Source organism: Ruditapes philippinarum, unplaced genomic scaffold (assembly GCF_026571515.1).
Source record: "Ruditapes philippinarum isolate M1 unplaced genomic scaffold, ASM2657151v2 ctg1424_1_1_1_1, whole genome shotgun sequence".
Taxonomy (NCBI): domain Eukaryota; kingdom Metazoa; phylum Mollusca; class Bivalvia; order Venerida; family Veneridae; genus Ruditapes; species Ruditapes philippinarum.
The window spans coordinates 91,492-108,097 of record NW_026862094.1 but is presented as its reverse complement, the minus strand read 5'-3'; the positions used below and the strand labels follow the sequence as shown (position 1 = coordinate 108,097).

The following is a 16,606-nucleotide window of genomic DNA, read 5'->3' as shown; positions in this document are numbered from 1 at the left end:
ATGGCTGACCATTTATGTTAGATATATAGCAAAATTTGTGTTGACGTAAATTTCTTATTATGTAATAAATTCTACATCTTACAAAACAACACAACCACTGATAACCAATTACAATTTAATAGATATTACCTACGTGATTTTAGCTGTATTTTTATAGTGACCATTGAACTATTTTCGTATTCATCGTGAAAACTCATGTATTACTGACCAATTAAATATAAGGAATCTTTTTAGTTTGTATTTAAACAGACTGTTTAAAGCTACATTATTATCAAAGTCATTTTCCATTACACAATTTTTATTTTTGTATATATTTTTGTAATATGATCTATGAATATACTTTATTTGTCTTTTTTATATAAGTGTTCAACACTTATTTTGAATATTTTTTGCATCTTTTAAATGTCAACGTTAAACATTTTCATCTGAAATATTTCTACTATATTAAAGTTGCACACAATTTGCAATTTATTACATTATCGGTGTATGTTTAACTCTTTAAGTATTTCCCCTATCTTCGGATATAAAATGTTACTGATTATTAATTCATAATTCTATTTAGACGTTTTTAGTAAACAGAAAAGAAACAAACAAAAAATAGTAAAAAAAAGAAAAGAAAAAAAACAAAAAGAAAAAGTTCTATTGACAAAATTAAAATTATTTTCAATATTCTGTACCATCACCTTATTCGTCATTTGTTAAGAACCGTTTACCGGAATGCGATAGTCGACAATCGATAACGCGATGACAACAGTGCGACAATGCGATAGCGACAGTGCGATAATGCGATGGCGACGCTACGACAATGCGACAGTGCGATGACGACAATACGATAGTGCGGTGACGACAATGCGATGGCGACAGTGCGATAACACTATCGCCCTGTCGTCATCGTACTATCGCGTTCTCGCATTGTGGCCATCGTACTATCGCATTTTCGTCAAAGCACTATCGCTTTGTCGCCATCGCACTGTCGTAAGTTATCACATTGTTGCACTGTGTATTTTAATGTATAACCAAGATGGCCATAACGGTATTCCTTATTCATGCCGCCAACATCTCAATAATTCCCTAGCACGACTATAACACAGTTGATATAAACTTTATGTGGGTTTAAATTCACGACCCTGACCACCGTTTTTGCGAGGCTGTCGTCGATGATACAATGGAAACGATTGAACATGTTTCAGCATTAATATCATTGTTATGTCTATTTCATTGTCGTGCACGTAGTGTATATGGATATATACACATCAGGACAATATTCAGACGTAAATAAGTAATATGATTACAAGTGCGCAGTGGATGTCTCTCTGATCAGGTAGCCGATGTCCTATTTGCACTTTCCTCATACAATCCAGAGGTGATTAACTATTTCGTTTAAACAGAGTTTACGCACGTCTGCCTCATTTCTGAAAATCTTAGAACACAAATGCTGGTAAAACTTGACGATTGAAAATATTTCATACATTCAACTCTCTATTGATACTTGAAGATCTTAAAGATGCATGCCGATATGCAAAAAATCAACCTGAAGAAACATGTACTCAGAGTAAAAATGCAAACATATTCACAATTAAATAACGTAATTATACATATTTTGTGCAATTACTGATTGATTTTGAGGTATATATCACTATGTTCCTACTGGGAGACTAACGCAGTACAAGCTATATTTGCTTATTCAGACCTACTTTTGGTAATTTTCGTAGATTTGTAAGTGCTGTTTGTCCTGTGTAAATTACTTTCTTTGCTCACTTGACAATATTTTTACTTTTTAATTTGTATTATTGTTATTTCATTAATAAAATCATGAATCTGGAGACATGTCGCTTTAAACAAAACTCTAGGTCCAGTGTGATTGGGTCATTATTATCAAGTCATCACTAACCATAGCAAAGCTGGAAAATGTGTAAAACGGGCAGGGGACCAAAAATAGCATTTTTCACTTCCGAGAGGGCGTTCAAAGTTTTCATTGATTTATGCACATGGTAAGAACTTGCTGCTTGGCATTATTCAAGGATATATGACAAACATTGAAAAAAAAAAAAAAAAACACTTTGCGTCCATTGCCCTACAGAACAAATGAGCCGCGTCACAACAAAACCAGCATAATGGATTTGCAACCAGCATGGATCCAAACCAGCCTGCGCATCCGCGCAGTCTGACCAGGATCCATGCTGTTTGCTTACCAACTCTATTACAAGTGGAGAAAATGACAGTGAGCAGCATGGATCCTGATCAGACTGCGCGGATGCGCAGGCTGGTCTGGATCCATGCTGGTCGCAAACGCACTATGTTGGTTTTGTCGTGACGCGGCTCATGAAGACACAGAACACTTCAGAATCCGCATTATGTCTTTAATGATAGAATTATTTTACAGAAAAAACTTTGAAAATGCTTAACTAAGTGTTAGTCATATGTTTAGATTTTTTTTTGCAAAAGTTTATCAAAGTTTCTTACTAGTTTTGTAGCAGGTGACAATCTGAAATTTACAAATATTTTGCTTATTTTCTACATACAAATTACAAAGAGAAATTGTAACAATTTTCAACACCTTCAGAACACCATGTCTATATTATTAACAAATTTCACCTTGGCCAAAGTACGAATATTTCCCCTGCCTAAATTCTTCAGGGTCAAAATACTATTACAAATTATGAAAGTATATTTTTATAAATAAATATTATATTAGATTCCATTGTAAAAAGGAAATAACAGTCTTCGTATCCTAATTTGAAATCAAACAAGTTAAAGGAAAACTACAATGTTGTTAAATTGTATAGTATATAAGGACCTTGAAAACACAGTCTTATATTGTACATCATTATTTTGCATTGATATTATAATAACGCTGCGCAATAATCGCCTGTTTACGTGTTATAGGATACGACAACATCTGCATATGTCGACTTTTGTTGATGACGAAAATGCAAACTTGCTTGTTGCACATTATACATTCCTGGGTATATTTCATGGATTTACAGATGTCTTTAAATGACATTTAAAGTCAATATAAATGTATTTAAAGCAGTCACATGCGTTAATAATGATTCGTTTTATGGATCATATATAAGCAATGACAAATTGTAAATGTTTAGCATGTACACTTAAAATCTAATTGAACATCTGTCAAATTCATAAAGGTATTCATCGCAAACGCGCAATATGCTCAATGAGAAATTTCATAACCCACCGATATGTTTCCAGAACAAGGGAATTATATATTATACCTTTGTTTAACTATGTTTCAATGTTATCTTTCATTGCGTACATTATTGGCAACAACTACAATTTATATAATAGAAGCAGCTTGAGGAAAGCTACCATTTAAAACTTTCACTACAATAAACTTCGCATGGGACAGTGTCAAACAAAAGAAAACATTGAAAGCTTTATATTTATCTACAATCTTAATTATTACTGTATGTTTTGTGCAAATCACACGTGTCAGTCAGTTTCACAGCTATATATGTCACAGTATCATGCTTACCCGGTATATTGTGGAGGAGTGTCTATCATATCATATTGAAAGAACTTTTCCTGAAGCTGCACTGCTTTCTGATAAACAGGAAGGACACAGATTGTTTGCTTCGAAATGAATCTAAGACATATTGTTGTCATTGGAATATATGTGTGCCTTTGTAAGTATTAGTTTAAACTTAATTGTTTATAAATTTAGATTCAGTTCTTTATTAAATCTTCATCATTAAGTCAGAAAAAAACTCTAATATAAATGTTAATAAATCTAATTTCAATTCGTAAAGAAATTCAAAGTAAATTCGTAAAGAAATTTAAATTAAATTCTTTCAGAACTTTAGATTCAATTCGTTCAGAAATCTTAATTCACTTCGTGAAGAAATTTCACAGTAATGCGATGTGTTAATGCCTGCATCATAACTATTTTATCACATGACACCGTGCATAGTAAACACATAACGCCTGTCTTAATTAATATCGACACTATCATTCCTATACATTAATAGATCATCAATATATACAATGACATAGGTAATGTTAACATATGTAAATATCATTCTTATTACTGATTGACTCGAATCTCTTGATATTTGAAAACGCTTTTTATTTTCAGTATGTCCTACGTATTTTATTGAACTGTTTTCGACGAAACCAAAACTCTTTTCACATACGTACAATATATTTTGTACACAAATGTCTTTAGACGTGTCGCATTTGGGGCCTCAACTGATCTAAATTATTCATTTAAAATATTCGTCAACGGCCCAAGGTGGAACTTGAAACTAGATATGTGCTTAAAATATATTATTGTCTTATATAATTGTAATTCAGTGAAAACCGGAAATAATTCCGGACTTAAGCTTATATCTGGCTTAGTGAGTAATTTTTAGTGAAAAAAATCCACATTAAATAATATCTTACTGACAAAAATAAATCAATTAAAGCTAAATAAGAATACAGGAAGTTATGTCTTTGAAAATAAAATAGTAATTCTAACACACATTGTGTATTTTCATTTTTATACGCGCATTATTGTCAAATAAACTACAATTAATCAGTGTCATATTTAACGTTCCTATGCATGAATTATGAAATAAATGTATGCGTCATTCAATTGAATCATAAAAACACATACTGTTTGACTTATGGATATAAAATGTTATAATATTACAATAGAAATGATGTTTAAATATTTCTAAAATATAATTTTATATTAAATTTCTAGTTTTCTTTTAAAAAGTCAAATTTGTGTGTTATTGAGTGTAATACTAGGAATACATGTACAATAAACCACATCTCAGATTAAGACACAACAAAAAAAGAAAAAAATGAGGATTTTCAAGGCGGCAAAAATACTGCAGTATTGAAATGCTAAAATATCAGTTTGACTGAATTGATTTTTTTTCATGTGCAACAGTAGCTCATGCAAGTTACCGTGCGTGTCCTTAAGACTTGGTCTTACGTAAATAAGAAATTGGTATACAGAATGCTTCAAAATGTTATAATAACAGCTTATATGTTTATATTTCAATTCAAATTAAGATTTGTTCATCTAAAAGAAATGTTATGATATCTTTATTCATCGTGGTTTTCTTTTTTTAAGACTTTTAACCTATATTATTTAAACTGTAGGTTTAAAGAGCACAGATGGTCGTCGTCATAAACGGCAGACAGGTAAGTTTACTTTTTATCTATTCAAACTTGATATTGTTGTTTTATTTCTGTGTTGTTAAAATAACAATTTTGAGAAAAAAATCTAACTTTTTACTGGAATCTGTTAATATACGACAGTATTTACGATAAGAACTAGCTAGTCAAATTCTGTAATTTTAACCAAAACCACGAACAGACTGTGGGGACTGTTAAACTGTACAGAATTTTTTTATCATTTGTAACAATAAATAAACTATGTAGATACATTCATCATACGACGGTGGACAGAATGGTGAAATTTTAAAACATTAAAGGGTATAAATCTATAGAGAATGAAATATTTTTATGAATTGTATCAACAATAAAATTATATTGGTTCCATTATTGTATGGTTGATTCCCAACATAGAATATCATACACATGGATAATGTTCATAAACAGAATAAACTATTCCGGAACAAAATATTATTTTGCTATTTTGATAGATTTTTTTTCTGTTCAGCAATGATTTGTACATGTTCCATCCATTTTTTAAGGTAATTAACTACCATATGTATTTTATACAAGCATTTTGGAAGTATTCTTTTTTCAAAATTCAAACAATGATTTTTGCAGCAGATATATAGCTTTATGCACTTTAATACGATGAGGGGAAGAAGACGCGAAAAATTACATAATAAAATATAATGTTTATATATGTATATAACGAATGAAAAAAATCGTATATAAGCATTCCTTACTTGTTTTAAAATAAGTGAGATTATTTTCTGTTAGGTCCGTGCGATCCAAACCCGTGCCAGAATGGTGGTACATGCACGGTTGATGGTACAGATTACACGTGCAGCTGTACAAGTCAATTCAGAGGAAGAGATTGTGACAGTAAGCAATTTGTATCATTAAGTGAAATTCTTTATCCCATAAAATTGTATATTTTTGGATAATTTATGACAAAATTGAAATAAAAAAAACAACAACAACAACAAAAATAATAAAAACATAAAAAAAAAATCCTAAAACATACGACCAAAGTTAAACAAGGTTCTTCTGTAGCATTCAACAAAAACAAGAGTGGATGCTCACTCGGAAGCATTAATAACAGCAAAATAACATAAATTTACGGACCTGATTTGTTTTGGGTTTGTAATTAAGGGATAATGAATAAGTGCAACATCCCTCATGCCCTCTAGCAGCACCTTGAGCGGTACTCAATTTTTGAATGGTACTCAATTTTTAGAGCGGTACTCTATTTTCAAAGCTGTGTTCAAATTTAGTTTTAATATATAACTTGATGCCAGGTAAACTAAGAATATGAGTACTGGTAGTCTATTGTACTATGAATGACATTTCTCAATATGTTATTTCAACTTGATTATTTCTGATAATAATGATATTTTTTTGATAATGTTTAAACATGTTAATTAAAATCATATTGAAACGTGTTGTAATGATGCATTTTGTATAACTTGTTTGCAGGTACAGGACAATGTAGTACAGGATGGCATATTTATGGTGACAAATGCTTCCTATTCAGCTCCAGCAAGAAAACCTGGGAAGCAGCTAAAGTAAGTCTAACATACATGTAACTATAAAATCGGGTATTGCGACAAAAGACTGGCATCAATGAATACTTGTGTTTTTAAATATAAAGAGGACATTAAACTATTTATACGAATTTTTTCTTGACTGAAATCAAATAGTACGAATCTCTAGCGACATAACATCATTTCAATAGATTTGACAATGATACTTTGCGAAGGTTAAAATTTGATTTCTTACATAACACAGCTGGAGCACTTAAAACTGACAGGTATGCAAACGATAATTAAGAAATATACTAAGAAAACTTTGAAAATCGTATTTTTTGTGCCGTTCTTAGACCGATTTAAGCGAAAAGTGTTGCAAAGCTTTTGCATATTAGGTCGTGTTTTGCAACTAAAGAAGTTATTAGGAACCTCCGAGTGATTCTTTACACACATCTTTTCTAGCAAACGGAACACAAATCTTGAAAAGTTATTTCTTGGCCCGTCATGTCAAACACCTCAGTGAAGTTCATTTAGAGCTCAGGCTTATGCATGAAATAGTATAACACTTACACATACATCGTGCAATATCGTTTTTATGGTACTGCTATGTGATAAAAATGGTATGAATTCCGAATTCAAAGGCATTTGATATTTGATTTAATTATATCCATGAATTTTGATAAATCCCTTATTTCTTTGTTGCTATCAAAGATATTCGTTACAATTAGACATTTTGATACGACAACAATCAATTCTTTGCTTCTTTTTTTATACACTTTTTTATAGACTTCATGTGTGAATGATTACAGTGGATATCTGGCAGAAATCTATAGCGCAAATGAAAATAACTTTCTTGAATATACTGGGGAAAAGAGTAAGTATATTGTTTGGGTTACACAAGACCTCGGACATTTTGCTTTACATTTCTGCAAAAATGCAGAGTTGACACGTAAACCAAGTTGATAAGCATTTTATGTCTGAGGTGAAGTAATCTGCTCTTTTGAAATTAATTTAAATTTTGATAGCAAACAAGAAACAAATTTGAAGGTAATACCTTTTATTCTTGTAAGAAATCACCATTAACAAATTGATTAACTACTGCATAAAAAGTAAGCCAAAACAGTGCAAAGCATAATGTTATTTTTGAAATATCTTCACTTGTGGTATGGCTTTATATGTTAATAATAAACAAGAAGGCAATAGTACTTCAATTTTCCTCAAAAATTGATCTTATTAAAGAAAATGTGAACTACAATCATAGTCGACCCAAGGAAAGGGTCATCCCGATTGAAAAGTAGAGCTTATAAGTTTTGTATATCGTACGTAGAATTCAGGTGATAATATTAATTAGTTATTTAACCATTAAAGTTTAGATAGATAGAATAAAATATACATATGAATATTAATATCATCTCATAAGTGTATATTTGTATTTATTTTCTTTAAGTTACAACATTAACAACGGGTGTTTGGTTTGGACTTAAGTGGCACAATGACGAGGACACTTTCTACTGGGTAACATCCGGCACTCTATATTCCTACCGAAATTGGTTAGGGGGTTGGGGTACCGGATTTTCAAATGTTTACTGCTACAAGTTTGACCAAAGTAACGGGTTATGGAGTCAACTTGACTGCTCTACGAGTTCTAACTACATTTGTGAAAAAGGTATGTTTACAACCCGTTACTTGTTTTGCATTTCAATAAATACTCCAAGTGTATTTTACATAAGTATTCCACACATACACACACATGCGCGCACACGCTCGCACGCACAAGCACACACCTTTCCCGTGTTTTCATTTCTGTCATGAAGCCGATTAATTGAATCAATTTCTTGTAAAATTGTTCAAGACAAAATGAATGAATTGTAACATCACAAAAAGGCAAAAAAGGCAAAAAAGACTTACAATTAAAATGTTACATAACTGGGGTACTTTAAACGGAAAATATGAAAAGATAATATATAAATAAACACAGAGCAGAATTAAAAATGAAATTTGATACTATGTGCGATTCTCATCCCGATTTTAGTTTAAATCGGTTTAAATGCTTCTAAATTTATGCCGCTTTGCAGGATAAAAATGTTTATACTTGAAAAGATGAAGTGAGCGAATGATCTGAAAATTGGCACATTACTTAATGATATAGACCCACATCAAATGGTACAAAAAACTTAAACAAAGTTTTGAAAATAAAAGAAAGGAATTAACTATTTTTTTTTTCATATTTTAGAAGCGGCAGACGACCCATGTTTCCCCAATCCTTGCCAAAATGAAGGTACATGCATTGTTAATGGAGCTGATTATACGTGTAATTGCCAATCTGGTTTCGAAGGAAAAAGTTGTGAGAGTAAGTTATAATCTGTTGAATATATTATAACATGCATGTAATAATCTTGTTTCAGGTATAGTGTGATTAAATTGATCTGCCAAATATGAAAACATTATAGCACTCATTTAAATATCCGATTCCACTGGAGAATTAATATCAAATATTAATAATTCATGACTTGCTCTAAGTGTAATCATCACATCCGCATTAACATAGTTGGTTCAGTGATTGCCTTAAATGGGAGAGGTCTGAGGTTCAAGTCTTACTGTTGTTGTTGGTTTTACTTTCTTTATTTTTGCAGTATATTTAATCAACATAACAGGTTGTGTATAATCAAACAACACTTTTATTATATTTTTAAAAATTGCTTTTATATTACTATTATTACAATTCATCAATAAGAAAGAAAACTTATTCAAAAATGCAAATGTACATATAAATCGCGTGTGTATCACGTTTATGCTAATGTTTATAGCATTGATTGTCTTGTAGCCGGACGAGATACTTTTAAGTTAATTTGCCGAAAAGTTCCAATGTATACCCCTAATATGATCGAACTTTCTACAAGTTGCTCATCTCTCATAATAAGATTTCATTTTGGAGGTACCACAGTTTACTAAACACTATTTATTATTTGCAGTAACGAATTATTTTTCGTTCTTTTTTTACTTTAGCATCAGGCTATTGTCAGCCAGGTTGGTCTCACTATGGAAGAAAATGCTACAAATTCAGTTCAAATACTAAAACTTGGGACGCAGCTAAGGTATGACTTTACTTGTTATTTTCTGTTATCTTAATATTTGGTTATCTATATGTAATTTACAGACTTCTTATCACATTTCAGGATTCTATATAATCATTTGCCTTATGTTATTACCATTCACAGTTTTAAGCATGATTAATAGCTTTATCTCGGTGTCCTATTGAAAATATTTTAACATAATCACATAACATATAATTTTATCACACATTTGACCACATTCCATGCATATCCACCTATTTATTGATGGTTTGCAGCTTGCATGTGTAGCAGACGAGAGTGCTTATCTAGCAGAAATAATCAATGCCGAGGAGAATTCATTTCTGCAGACGACCGGTAGCGCAAGTATGTGTCCGTCTAAAATTTATCTAAACGTAAAATATTTTATACCGTTTGTAACGGTATTTCTTTTTCATTGGTTTCAAGTGAATATCAATCTACTGTATATATAATCCTGATTCTTATTTTGAAAGAATTTGTAATATTTTTTATTTGAATAACCTTGATGGATAACGAAAAGCTTTAAACATATTATCTCAACGGTAATTAAAAATGTTCCATCGTACATCTGAACATTGGAATTCACAAAGCTCAGTCACAAAAAAAATGTCGAGAATTGCACCCTATAAAATAGATACAGGAGGTGGTTTATGACTACATTCAGCGATAATATATATATAATATTTATAAGCATTACATTTACATGATAATTGACAAAGAGTATGTAAAATGGTAACAATTATATGCATTTTTGTGTTAAATATACATAACATTTTCACTATAGATTTGCTTCTTTACATCTACAAGAAAGTTAGCAATTTGCACAATCGAAACGACCTTAATTATAAAATATACACATAAAAATGTGAAGGAAAACCCTATAGCTCTATAGCATAAATACACGTAAGTGATAAATGCAGAAATTACCACGATTAAACTTATCAAGAAGAATTATAGAACTTTTAAACATGTTAGAAAACATAAATAAAGATGGAAACGTAAGTTGATTGTTGGTAATAGTTTAAATGAACATTTGTATGAGAAACATCCTAACATATATAGTTTACAAACTTACATTATACAGCATTTAACAGCACATTTGTATGAGGAACATCCTAACATATATCATTTACAAACTAACATTATGTATCATCTAATAGCACATTTATATGAGAAACATCCTAACATATATCATTAACAAACTTTCATTATATATCATTTAACAGTAGTATGTTCAATTCCTTTAAGTTACAACATTAACGACGGGTGTTTGGTTTGGACTTAAGTGGCACAATGACGAGGACACTTTCTATTGGGTAACATCCGGCACTCTATACAACTACAGAAATTGGGTAGGGGGTTCGGGTACCGGATTTTCAAATGTTTACTGCTACAAGTTTGACCAAAGTAACGGGTTATGGAGTCAACTTGACTGCACTACGAGTTCTAACTACATTTGTGAGAAAGGTCTGTACAAACAATATACATTTTGTAATTGCAGATAAATATATTAATTATCATGGGAACTGATGAATGGAAAAGAGACTTAAAAATACAAAAAAATCAAGATTGAACTAATGTTAACAGTGACTGGTCACAAGTCCTTTTCGAGGTAATCACATAAAAGTTATCAGCCAATGACAATGTAAACCTTAGCTACAACTGTTATACATATAATTCATCATATACTTGTTACAATGACATGATTTTTGATCGATACCGAACTATGACCATCTCAAGCATTCATTTGAATTGATGTAAGAATGTAAGATGATCTTTTTCATGTTGCAAATATAACAAAATAGATCATAGACTGCGATGAAAATTCAGACGACACTAATGTTGGAAATGAATGAAAACGGAAAGTATGAATGAGTGTGGTTGTATCACGTAATTACACAACTGCCACTGTATCTTGTCAAATGTTTTCAATCACGAAATGATCAAAAAAAGAAACGTGCCAGATATTCTTTATTCTTTTTCTGTAAAACATAATAAAGTCGTATTTTTTCTTTCTTTTATAAGCCGTCACGGATGATCCCTGCACAGAAAGCCCTTGTAAGAATGGAGGCACGTGCACAAGTCAATCTGGCAGTTATACATGTACCTGTACTAGCCAATTTGCAGGCAGTAATTGTGAGCGTAAGTATTATAAGGAATATAGCAATTTATTGCTGGACAATAAGGACAATAAGGAAATGTTCGATCACAAAATATGCACCATGTTCCGAATGGTCCTTGTATGTAAATTATTAATCAATTTCGAAAATTGATTTGCTTCACAAGACAAAGAGTCAGACAGGGAGAAGAAGACAGAAAGGATGCGGTGCACCTTTGAGTGACTTCTTTGATCAATGGCTGTCTTTTATTTTACATATATATGTATACATGTGTGTTCTCGTGTTATTGATAATCTTTTTTATATTTTAGTTTGCTTTGTATTGACATGTTTTTATACTTTGTTGTTGCTAAAAATGATCTTCCACTGTCTTTAACGAAAAACGTCACAAATGTTAGATACATTTAATATGAAATGATATTTTCAAGGATTTCATGATGCGGGGAAAATAGCGACGGACCGTCAGTTAGTGATTTTGAATCGTGTAATTATCTTCAAAAATTGCAAACATTTTACAATGCTAGTTTTTAATAATCATGTACAAATTTCTGATACATTTATAAAAAAAAGGTGATACAAAGAGGGCATAAATTTATTAAACACCAATCTTATGATTTGTTTCCCTCCTCATTGTAGAATCATGTCCTAGTGGTTGGAGCTTGTCAAATGGTCGTTGTTATATATTCAAAAATGGGGAGACAGTGAACTGGTCGACCGCAAAAGTAACACATAAATCATTTACTCGTATATGGCAAATTTTAATTCTTCTGATCTACGATATCACACAGATGTATTAGCTACTGTCTAGATTCTCGTTTATAATAATATGAGCCGTGTCACGACAAAACCACATAGTGCGTTTGCGACCAGCATGGCTCCAGACCAGCCTGCGCACCTGCAGTCAGATATGGATCCATGCTGTTCGCTTACAAACCCTATTACAAGTAGAGAAACTGATAGCGAACAGCATGGATCCTGATCAGACTGCGCGGATGCGCGGGCTGGTCTGGATCTATGCTGGTCGCAAACGCACTATGTTGGTTTTGTCGTGACACGGCTAATATATGTTTGTGTGCATTGAAGTAATACCCGGACAGGCTGGTATAATTAAATAGGTTATTATCGTTATTTAATGAATTGCATCTTAATTTTATATCACTTCAGTACGTTACAATTATGTTTATACTTACATTTAAAATAAATGCTACATTGTCAATACCATTATCTTTTTTCTGCATAAATTCTTAATGCCGCATATGCCTCTGAAAAGCTGATATTACCCGAAAGCATTCTATGTTTGATGTTAAGTTATTTTTTCCAAAACATAACTCATTGGCAACTTGCCTGTACGATTACTTTTGCTTTTGATGTTTTAAGAATACGAACATTTATAGTGATTTAGTATTTTGTATGGAAATCAAATAATATTTTTGTATTGGTGGCACAATAAAGAAGCCACTAACTAGTTATTACAATGTTTTCCCATTGATTTATGTCATTGATAACCCCCACCCCAGATATTTAAACATGGACGTTTCTAATTCATAATTTATTGTGCTTACGACAATATTAATATGTATTTATGTTTGATGAAAATATTACATCTTGTTCATCTTTTGTTTGATCAGTATTTCAAATTATCCTTCCAAATTTAATGTTATATATATTATGCTTCAAATACTAAAGGTAAGTAGCCAAAGTTTACATATGACAGGAACACTTTACAAAATCGTTGACAGTTAAGAGTATGTTGACATGAATATAATGACTGTAATGACGTCAACAATAAAAGTTTACGTGTGAAGTCCCTGTTATGTTACATTTTATACGATTATATATTGTAACACTCTGGAAACAATATTTCTTTAAATAACATGATACTACTAACCTTAAAATTTGTTGACGATAATTCATTTAAGTATTTATTTTCTAGACCAAATGCGCTCAAGACGGTGGTACTCTTGCGCAAGCCGACAGCGAAGCTGTTAACAACTATCTTGACACATTGAAAGGTGAGGCAATAACTCAGATTTTTTTTTTGAATGATGACTATAAATCTGCAAAGCTCAAGTACGAACGATTTTATTTTAAAAGTTGTTGACAAAGGACTTCTAGCTGTAAGTTAATAAGAGTTTCTAAATAAATACATAAAAACATTTTTAAGGAAATGGTGACACAGCTTGGATCGGATTGAATGATCTTGAAACTGAAAATACATTCAAATGGGACGGATCGCAACAACCTGTCAGTTATACAAATTGGAACACAAATGAACCAAATAATGGCGCAGGAACTGGAGAGGAAGATTGTGTTGAAATGTCAGCCACTAAGAAATGGAATGACTACTACTGTGCTAGTCTAAAATTCTATTTCTGTCAACGTTCTCCTACAAGTAAGAAACCTTTTGAATATATTTACAAAGAAATCATAATGGGTATAGCTGGTGTAATTTGAATAAATCTCAAATGCTAAGGTAAGATCAAGTTGTGAAGCGGTTGTACGTTTAATGTTGCATTAATTCGCACAAACACGCTCTACCGATGTTAATTAGAGAGAAATTTAGAATCCATGTAGAACGCACAAAACAAGAAAATTGAAAATGTTGCAGGCTCATTTCGATTATGCTTGTTCGTGGACAGTAATGACAATTGCAAGTTTCCGTCCACGCCCCCTGCATATGGTAAATTTGATAAATAGATAAATTAAATATCTGCATATGTGTTCATATGACAGTTATCATAGAACCTTCAATGTGACACGTCAGTACTACTAGTATTCCATGAAAAGAGGCGTATGTTCCTCAAGTAAAAGAATGCGTCTGCCCTAAAATCATATTAACTATGCTAATGAATAACACAACTTTTGTATGACCTTTAAACATTGTCGTATGTTATTTTTAGTTGCGCCCTAATGAGATCATATGGATGAGAAAAAGGACAGTGATACACACTATCAACGCCGGAATAAACATGATTTACGATAGATATGTCAACATTGTAAAGTTTTAATTATATTAATCAAGCATATACTTGTTGTTTGTCCTTTATTTACCATATAACTGAGTGTGTACAGAGTTACCGATGATGAAATATGCTTTCCATGCTCTAGTTTATGTTCGAGTTTTAGTTTAATTTAATTGCTCTATCGCAAGCAAATGATGAGATGAGATAAAATGCACACTGTTGTATTAGAAACGAATGAAATTGAAAAGGATAAACAAATTAGCGAAACATACAATGAACAAAATCCTCGACAATATAATGAACGTGACGTAAAATCTCCGTTAGTAAGATGAAAGACTTTCAAAATTCTCCCAAAATACAACTTCAATTCTAATAGAACAGGACAGACAAAGGTACCCCCTCCTTTCAATTTGGGCCACCAACATCACAAAAATATTGAAAGCATTAAAAAACTTTTTGAAAGTGATTTTTCTGTTTATAGATATTTGAAATGTAAGGAAAATCTTCATGAAGAGTCGTACAAATTGTGTTTACAAAATTTCTATAACTTTTATTTCTATTACAAATTTGTCAAATACTATACTAAAATTTCATTTATTGCTACTTCAATTAATTTCATAAAATTTCTATAACTTTAAAAATTTAGGCCTCTAGGTCGCTAACTTCACAAATATGATAAAATCAGATACTTTCCTGAAATTGTATTTTGTAATTTGTCTGAAACTGTATTTTACGGTTAATATATATCTCTTAAAATGAGAAGATATAACATAAAAACTTCATTCAGAAATTGTGTTCACAACATTTTTACAACTTTAAAAGTTAAGGTATCAACAGATGTAACATATGATGTAGTTTGACCCCTGCACAGCACTTACCTCTTCACAACAACAATAAAAGTCTGGAAAAAGGGTGATCCCTCGGAAGCATTAATCGCAACAAAATTGCATAAAAATTGCAAACTTGGTTTGATTTTGTTTTGCACATGAGGGATAATAAAATTATGCAATATTCTATACGCCCCCTAGCACCGATTGGAGTGGTACTCAATTATCAACACTTGCAAGTGCGTGCTAAAGACTAAATACTTCAAACTACTTTATAATCCTTAACTCAATAACCTACTTATAAAATACTCATAAAGGAAACTCAGGTCGTTCTATCGTCTCAGCAAATAATCTTAAAAACGTAAAACTGAATATAGGCCACCATTTTGTATTACTCGAAGGTGCTTTGGGAAACCACTTACTTCAAACATAAGCTCGGAGTCACAAGACACCGTACTATACATAACATTATTGTCTCTATGGATGTAACTACATTATAAGCCAACATTTGTGATGAATATGACATCGCTTCCACAAGATCGGGAACCATACGATTTACGAACAATAATGCATATGCCAGCAGAAAGTCTGGTTGAACTTATAATTCTAATTTCTGAAAATGCAACAAAGTTATTTGTAATGATATACTTCATGTACTTTTTTACAAATACATATAACAGTTACGAGAATCAAAACTACGTCACGCAAATGTATTTATAAGCTCATTAAAATGACAATTATTTTCTGCGGCACGTCCCTGTCCACAAAATTTTTAACTAAGTATAGATGATACTTAACAATTATATGGTTCTTTTGACAGTGTCACACATTGAGAAATATCTGATCTGTACTCTGGCGTAACAATAATCATATCGTTATAATTAAATTCCCATCACAGGCCACAAATAGGATAGTTTTGGGAAACACTGAAGATTTAGTAGATTTTGAT

At 31.5% G+C, this 16,606-nt stretch overlaps 1 protein-coding gene across 1 annotated transcript; it reads left to right on the top strand.

Annotated features, from left to right (window-relative positions):
- Positions 1 to 3,488: 3,488 nt before the first annotated feature.
- LOC132717891 (sushi, nidogen and EGF-like domain-containing protein 1) lies at positions 3,489 to 14,893 on the top strand. The gene is made up of 15 exons (XM_060701470.1): positions 3,489 to 3,644; positions 5,113 to 5,154; positions 5,908 to 6,012; positions 6,607 to 6,695; positions 7,443 to 7,530; positions 8,104 to 8,322; positions 8,890 to 9,006; positions 9,663 to 9,751; positions 10,006 to 10,093; positions 10,997 to 11,215; positions 11,774 to 11,890; positions 12,504 to 12,589; positions 13,801 to 13,879; positions 14,032 to 14,259; positions 14,768 to 14,893. Exons 1-15 carry the CDS (start codon positions 3,599 to 3,601, stop codon positions 14,776 to 14,778), a joined length of 1,623 nt encoding a protein of 540 aa, XP_060557453.1. The 5' UTR covers positions 3,489 to 3,598; the 3' UTR covers positions 14,779 to 14,893.
- Positions 14,894 to 16,606: the final 1,713 nt, after the last annotated feature.

Excerpts from the sequence above, each read along its gene's own strand:
- LOC132717891 (XM_060701470.1), top strand. The coding sequence starts at position 3,599 with ATGAATCTAAGACATATTGTTGTCATTGGAATATATGTGTGCCTTT. Across the intron at positions 7,531-8,103 it reads TGAATATACTGGGGAAAAGA|TTACAACATTAACAACGGGT; the intron begins GTAAGTATATTG and ends ATTTTCTTTAAG. Across the intron at positions 11,216-11,773 it reads TAACTACATTTGTGAGAAAG|CCGTCACGGATGATCCCTGC; the intron begins GTCTGTACAAAC and ends TTCTTTTATAAG.